Source organism: Lytechinus variegatus, chromosome 2 (genome assembly GCF_018143015.1).
Source record: "Lytechinus variegatus isolate NC3 chromosome 2, Lvar_3.0, whole genome shotgun sequence".
Taxonomy (NCBI): Eukaryota; Metazoa; Echinodermata; class Echinoidea; order Temnopleuroida; family Toxopneustidae; genus Lytechinus; species Lytechinus variegatus.
The window spans coordinates 55,148,209-55,156,823 of NC_054741.1; the positions used below are offsets into that span (position 1 = coordinate 55,148,209).

General features: G+C 37.0%; 1 protein-coding gene across 1 annotated transcript; it reads left to right on the top strand.

Moving 5' to 3' along the window:
* Positions 1-1,523: 1,523 nt before the first annotated feature.
* LOC121409520 (allatostatin-A receptor-like) lies at positions 1,524-6,136 on the top strand. The gene is made up of 3 exons (XM_041601440.1): positions 1,524-2,140; positions 4,588-4,714; positions 5,604-6,136. The coding sequence occupies exons 1-3, from the start codon at positions 1,541-1,543 to the stop codon at positions 6,029-6,031; spliced, it is 1,155 nt and encodes a 384-aa protein (XP_041457374.1). The 5' UTR covers positions 1,524-1,540; the 3' UTR covers positions 6,032-6,136.
* The last annotated feature ends 2,479 nt before the right edge of the window (positions 6,137-8,615 follow it).

Here is an 8,615-nt window from a genome sequence, read left to right on the forward strand (position 1 = left end):
GCGGAATATTATATTATATTATTATTATTATTATTTTATGATTCCGTGTATGTATTGGTTCGTATAGAATGATCCCGAAGATCAGTCTGACTCAGAAGACATTATACACTGTAGATATGCTGTTTGAAAAAGTAATAAATGGCTGTTTACTTATGAACCTCACAGTACACTGCAAAAACTCCGGTGTTGATTTAACACCAGCCCGGAATCTATATCTGTCCACACCAGAGAAGTGTTGATCAACACCAGTTTGGTTTTGGTCTAACACCTTAAAGGTGTTTATACAACACCAATTAGTATTAAAACAGCATCGGTTTGATTCCAAACTAGTGTTATTACAATACTTATCTGGTGTGGACAGATAGATTCCGGGCTGGTGTTAAATCAACACCGGAGTTTTTTGCAGTGTAGCTGTTTAAAAGTTTAAACACGTGTTTAAGATGATAAACAACAAAGTTTAATTTTTTATATTTATTCTCAATAGATTAAGCATTGTTGAAACTGTTAAACAACTACTGCAAGATTTAGCATTGTATGCATCTTCATTGTGTTCAGCAAGCAGCAAATAAGCTATAATAACATTTATAAACAATTGTGTTTTGGAAACTATTATATCGTCTGAATGTATAAACACGCTCCTAATATTTTCTTTTCCTGTCTTTTTTTTATCTTATTTCTGCATGCAGGTCAGTTCCGGATAGCGCTAATAACCACGAAGTGAACGCAACTTAGATCCATATCTCAATTACCTAAGGTACTGTCTTCGGAATCAAAGACATCGTTTGACTGCATATAGCTTGAATTCAGTCGCAAAGAGATATACACAGTGTCAAGGCCAGACGTTGTCATGAAAATAAAACGGACTACTAATATCCAAGTCCACAAAGCCTTTTCAAAGCGAAATTTGCGTGATTTTTCTTGTTCGGCCATTCGCATGTACTCATTTGATTGCTTACACGAAAGCCTATAGGTGAAGAAAATTTCCTTACATAAGCATTGCATCATTGTTCAAGTACATTATCTGCTCCTTTTATCATCAACAAGTAGAAAATAGAATTGATAGACGTTGATTCGGTGGTTAAATGCTGACGATTGAGTCTTCAGTTTGGATGTAACTCATCCTGGTAATATGTCTCACTCTAATAGTATTATGTTCTACGTCTATCATCGCATTTACGTGTCTCGAAATCGCATATAACCTGACAATATGAATGTTTAACGATTTTTGTAGGGTTATCAATGGTTTATATTTTTGACTTTCTCTCTCCTTTCTTCTACCTAACTCCTTATCTTCCGCCTCTAATTGAAGTTGATGGGCACAAACATTTTGTCTTTAAATACTCAAGCGATGATTCTGTTTCTTACTTGTTGACATGCCAAATGAAATTAATCATATTTCACGTCAAGTGCACACACGATAATTGCAAAACTTCTAACGGAAGTACAGAGACCAAATTACATCTGCGAAACGTATAATGTTAGGACATTATAGCGAAACTCATCTGCTTAATTGAAAGTGAAAAACGCAAATGTTGAGAGAATGGAGTCCGATCTTGAGAACGAGATTAATGCCATGACTTCGACATCGTCACCGGACGGAGAAAGTTCTTTCAATGACGTCGAAGGTTGGTCTGTGAGTCGCATTGAAAACAGCTCTTTAGTACGTTCCATATACGGTCTTATCGCCATCATTGGGATGAGCGGCAACGCGCTCGTCTGCTTCGTCCTCTTGCGCGTCCCGTCGTTGCGTACGCGCACGAGCCAATTCATCGTCCATCTCGCCGTGACCGATTTTATGACGTCATTTTGGGTGATACCATTCCATCTTTTCCCGTTCACGCCACCCATCCCCGAGGGTTTTGCCGGGGAGCTCATGTGCCGATTCTATGTCTCTAAATACCTTATGTGGGTCACTGTGTTTGCCTCCGTGTACAGTCTTGTCTCAATCACTCTCGAGCGCTACTTCGCCATCGTTCACCCCATCAAGTACAAGACAACTTTCTCCTTCAAGTATTCCATCGTCATCATGATCGGATGCTGGTTGGTGGGGGCGATATCTAACTCGTTTTTCTTCTACGTCTACGATTTCCAGGATGGGGCATGCCATTTCGTGCCCTACCCAACTGATTATCTTAAAAAGGTTAGAGATTGCATTAAATTTGTGACATATATAAATTATTTTGTCTGCCCCATTCTCCTATATTCTGGTTTTGATAATAATAACTCAAGCATAGAAAATAACCAAGGGACACAAAGTTCGGTTCTGTTTTAATAATCAATGGTTAAATTCTATAGTTTCCTTATGAAAGGAAATACTAGGTTGGCTGACGGACTTCACCAACTCCGTGTGTTGATTATCAGCTATACAATTAAGAAGTCCCTGGTTTAGGCAATCAGTGAAAACACGTTCCTATAATCAAAATATGTATTTTTATAAATGCAAGTTTAAAAACAACCCGGTGGGTGTTTCGTAAAGCTGTTCTTAAGTTCTAAGTGCGACTTTGAGAACGACTGGTGATCCTTTCTTGTGGTAAACGGTATATTGAATTAGCGATGGTTTAGTGTGTAAGAAAGGTTCACCAGTCATGCATAAAGTCGCTCTTAACTTACAAACAACTTTATGAAACGGCCCCAGAGTGTTGTTAGTCCCTGGTTATTTCCTTTGGGCTATTATTTTACAGAGGCACCACAGGGAGTTAGTAGAGGGATCGAAACCTTTCCTAAAAATTATTTTTTTAAGGAACAAGAAATGGGAAGAAAAACGGAAAATATGAGAGTTCTGGGTTGTTCAACTCAACAATGACCTATTATATCAATGGGTAGAAAAAATGACGTCACACGTCACGAATGCATATTCGGTCTTCAGTCCTGGATCCCGTAACACAAACTTTAGCGATTAATTGCTTGATATTGACGAATGATTGTAAATTGTAGTCAATGCAAATCAACCTTTAATACATTCTTCTATGATGAATACTAAGCTTTGTAATACGGGCCCCAGATTGTCTTGTCCCATATCGAAATAGCTTGGACGCGACGTTGATGTATATTATAGAGCAGATAATGAACTTTCATCACAATCATTATCTTCTTGAAATTCAGATTTAACCACCCAACAACTGTTTGGTAGCTTTTCTTCAAATTATTTTTAGTCATTCATTAGTAACACCAGCAGAACGGGGATACTCTACACACTAAGAAATAAAGGTTCAAATTGAACCCCGAAAGGTTGATGCAAAATAAGCACCCTATGGGTTCAAAAATTGAACCCCTGATTTGGGGTTCAAAAATTGAACCTTGCGATTTTGGTTCATTTTTGCACCCTGCGGGTTCAAAACTGCACCCCTAAATTTTAAATTGAACCCCTCGGGGTGCAGTTTTGAACCCGCAGGGTGCAAAAATGAACCCTAACTGCAGGGATCAATTTTTGAACCCCAAATCAAGGGTTCCATTTTTGAACCCATAGGGTGCTGATTTTGCATCAACCTTTCGGGGTTCAATTTTGAACCTTTATTTCTTAGTGTGTTAGCTTTAAAATGGTGTGTCAAATCATATTTTTCATTGATTTATGATAACACTTCTATAATTCTCGGTTTCTGTTTTTTTTCTGGGAAACTCTGTGATGCTGATGATGGTGATGATTATCACGTTATTCAAAGTTCTGATAATAATCTCATTCATCATCCTTATTTCATTCATTTTTAAAAAGCAAACTATTGAAATTGACGGCGTTCAGTTTCAATATATTGCCTCGATAGATCAGTATTCGAGTTTCTGTTAATTTTTTTTTCGTTTATTCATTAGATATGATTAAAGGATGTAAATCCAATTTACATTTTGATTTCCAATCAACAGTATTCATACTAAGAATACAAATACGAAAATCACTCCCGTTTCCATCGTGGATTAACAAATGCACCTTAAAGGCAAATATCCACAACTTTGTGAGATTTAAAAAATTCATGTCGATCTTTAAAAACGGTATGAATTTAAAGATCCAGTAATCTTAGGCTGAAATTTAAGATAAAAATAAGGACACAAACGAATTTCAGAAAATGTTAACTAATTCAGAGAATTCACCAATGATTGATTTTTTTATTTGAGGAGAGTAGTCACTGTTGCTATTATCAATGTCTATGCTGTGGATTTTATTACACAAAATTCCAATTCATAACCCATCTAAAACATTTCACATAAGCTATTGTTTCATGATTATTTTTTTTGGTTGGTAAAAGACTATCCACTTACATAATCCTGAATCTATGTTTGGTTGTAAAATGATACATCTGTAAAATGTTTAAAGACGTCTTTCCGATGTATTAAAAGTTCTACAATAAGCGGCTTATTATTGTCATTATTATCATCATTATCATTATTTTATTATTATAGCAGTAGTCGTAGTTGTAGTAGAAGTAGTAATAGAAGCAGTAATAGTAGTAGTAGTAGTAGTAGTAGTAGTAGTAGTAGTAGTAGTAGTAGTAGTAGTAGTATAGTGTTATTATTATTGTCATTACTATCCATCAAATTCTCCACTCTCTTTCTCTCTCCCCATTCCCCCCCCTCCCCCCTCTCTCTCTCTCATCACAGGTGATAGGGGTATATATTTTCTTATTGATCTACTTCATTCCCATCACACTGAATCTACTTTGCCACGCAAAGATGATACGATCGCTGAGACAGCAAGCTAAAACCCTGGACGGAAATATGTTTCAAGGTAAAAATAATCATATGACTGTTTATAGATATTCATCGTCACCATTGGCGGCGGAAGCCAAAAAATTTGGAGGGGGTCCATCAGAAATTTTTGGATGGTCACATGTAAAAAAATTGACCAAAAGAAAGGTAATCAATCTAAATTTTATGGGGGGCCACAAGCATTTTAGGGGGGGTCCACGTGAATTTACGGGGGGACGCAGGAAACAAAATTGAAAAGCAAAAAAAAAAAAAGTTATCAAAAAATTTAGGGGGAGATAGGTCCCCCTGTCCCCAAACCCCCCGCCTCCGCCGCCTATGATCGTCACCATCATTATGATGAGCTTCATCACCATTTTTATAACGATTTTTTAAATATACAATTATCATCATTATCATGAGCATCATCATCATTATCATCACCATCATTAGTAGCAGCAAGATGTATGCATAATAAACAAAAATACAGTAGGACCTATATAGTCGACATTAACGTCATAACATAACAATAAACATCATCGCTATAGATAGTAATAATCTTCGTCATATTCATCACCATCACAAGTATTACCAACACTACCACCATCATCATTATCATCGTGATCTCCGCGATGATGATCATCAGCATCATGAACATCATCGTCGTCATCATCATCAACAGCATCATCAAAGTGATCATCATTTTCCTCATCAAAGTCACTGTCATCAACATTAATATAATCATCATCATCATCATCAACAATAACAACATTATCATCATCGTCGTCGTCATCATCAAAGTCATCATCGCAATCAAAGTCATCATAATCATCACCATGTGATCACCATGATCATCATCATCATAATTGCTCCATCGTCATCATCTAACAAGCCTAATAAAAATAATACCACACTGCAATTGTTTTATGTAGGTAACGATGGTAACGGTCTCAAACGAAACGAAGCTTGGCAACTCAAGATCGCACAAGACGTTCAGCGAATGCTTCTCGTCGTCGTAGTCACCTTCATGATCTGCTGGGCGCCAAACCAGTTCATCTTCTTAGCTTTCAACCTCGGTGCCAACGTCGACTTCGCCTCCTGGTATTACCACTTCTCCGTCATCCTTGCCATTTGCAACTCGTGCATGAATCCTTTTATCTACGTGTTCAAACATAAGGAGTTCAGACACGGCATCGCCAAGGCGGCTGGATGCGAGAAAGCGGTTCGACGGTTTGCTAACCGAGTCCAGCCGGCTGAGGTAGGAGTTGAAACCGGGACTGCAGGAAGCACCGATAAGACTGCAGTCACAGCTCGAAATACGGCGAGCTCTCGAGTAGCATTCAACTCGAGCAACTCGTGAATGCGCAATCCGAAAAAAAAATAATTAAAGGCATAAGTTAATACTGATCTGAGCTACAAGGTCCCACTTGTCACCTGTGTCTGTTATTTTATAAAAAAAATAAAGCCAAGAAAAATTCGTGCCCGACAATCATTATTTCGGTGCTTTTACAAAGTGAATTATAAAGTCGTGGGGAACATCATTAAGTATTTTTTCTACTAACAAATAACTTTTTCTTTTCTTGGTTGTGTTTTATCAATGACATTAAAAGAAACATTTTTTACTAAGACCTTTAAACATGTAATGTTAAGTTATCCCTTTATGCATCATGGTCATTGACTGTTATTTATTTTCAAAAAGTGTTTTTTCAGTGACCTAATATTAGCGAGTTTCAACAACCATTACGCAGACACTCGTTGACATTCTCTTGATGATGCCCGTCAAATCACGATGGCTGAGAGGTCTTTGCCGACAATCGGTGAACTGGGGCAGCAGATCGTTCTAAGATTCGGGGCTGACCAAAAAATTGCAACTATGTCGTATTGCCCTGAGTCCAGAGCGACACTGCTTTTTTTTATTTACAAGTTTTGGACAAAGGCTGCTTTGTCATGAAGGGCTTTTGACAATACTCTACGTTTCTCTGCGTTCTAGAAAACGTCTTCTTAGTGGTTAGAAAAAAAACCTCCGTATTGACAATCAAATAAAATCAAGTCCACCCCAGGAAAATGCTGACTTGAATAAGTGGAGAAAAATCAAACTAGCATAGTGCTAAAAAATTTCATCAAAATCGGATGTAAAATAAGAAAGTTATGACATTTTAAAGTTTCGCTTATTTTTCACAAAACAGTGATATTCACAACTAGGTGAGTCAGGCGATTGTGTCCATCACTCACTGTTTCTTTGTTTTGTTTTTTTATTGTTTGAATTGTGAATATTTCATTTTTTATAGATTTAACAATAAGGACCAACTTGACTGAACCATATAGTATTAAACAATGCTAATTATTCATGTTCACGAAGGAATTAATCAGTGTATCACTTGACAATGAGGAGAAAATTAGAATATTTCATATTTCAGGTAATAAAATACAAAAGAAATAGTGAGTGGATGACGTCATGGTCTCTTCACCAACTCGGATGGGCATATACATGTAACTGTTTGTGAAATTAAGCGAAATTTTAAAATGTCATAAGTTTCTTAATTTACATCCGATTTTGATGAAATTTTCAGTGTTATGCTTGTTGGATTTTTCTCATTTTATTCAAATCAAATTTTTGTTGGGATGGACTTGTCCTTTAAAGACCCGGCTGTGATTGAGTCAAGGCAAAAGTCACCCGGCCAAGGGCACTACTAAGTAGGTAACATTCCTTGTACACGAAAGAATGTGAAACGGTTATTTTTCGCGGCTGAGCGATGTACCCACGTACAGTGAAAAGGGTATCTAATTTGTCAAAATCATGTGCAATTTTCAACACTGGATACGCTGGAATAACCTGGAACATTTTGATTCATTAGTGGGTAAAAAAATACTTCATGGTTCTCCGAGCGAGACTCTGAATTATGAATTTAAGATCCATGTTGAAAGTCCGTGTACGAGAATGACGATGGCCATCCTCTTATGCCAGTGCCCCCCCCCCCCATCGAAACTAACACCAATAATAAAAAAACAAATCATTTGGGGCGTCCTGTCGTTTTTGACGCCCAGTCTTTTTAGGCTTAAAAGATCCATTATCTGGTCACGAAATATGACTTCAAATCTGAACCGAATCATCAGGGATTTTTTTAAAGCTACATTTTGATTTATTGCTCGATTTTGCTTGTCAAATATTTCCTCGGGAAAATGTCCCCCCCCCTCTGTTCAAAATCTTGGATCCGCTCCTGGGAAGGGGGGCAAGACAACAAGATTAGTGAAAATGAGTATACGGAACGATTGATGAGTGGAGGAAAGTTACGTCATTACTTTCTAACTTAGATATGAAACAAGTTTAGGGTTAGGGTTAAGCACAGCGAATAACTTTCGATTTTCGGTTGATGTTGGCCTTTGTTGCTTGTCGCCAAAATAGAATACCATAATGTTTGATGTAAGTTTATATTGTCAGTTCCTTTGTCTTATAGCATTTTTATGATTATATGCAATTCGTATGTCTTTTAGTAAAGAATTATCCCAAATTGCATGCATTTATTTCTTACTTCATTTTTTCAATCATTATTCGAATGCATATAGTGGAGGTGCCGTGGCAGAGTGGTCTAAGGCGCCTGGCTATCCATGGAAAGTCCGGGGTTCGATTCCCGGCCGCGGCACCTGGGCCCGTGAGCAAGGCATTTAATCTACAATACTCTTTTATCCTGCTTTCAAATAAATGAAAATGCTATATGATTGTTGGTAACTACGTGTGTACTTGTTAAAAAAATAAATAAATAACGTTATTATGTATAGTATAGTCTTACACCCATATTAGGAACTATAAAATCAAATAAAAGAAAGATCTTGTGTACATAGTCGAACATTGGTTATATATGTCTATATCATTTATTCCTATTGACAAAGGGATGCACAAAAATAAGGGCTATCACGATGTTCATTGTACATAATTATTTTTGTAA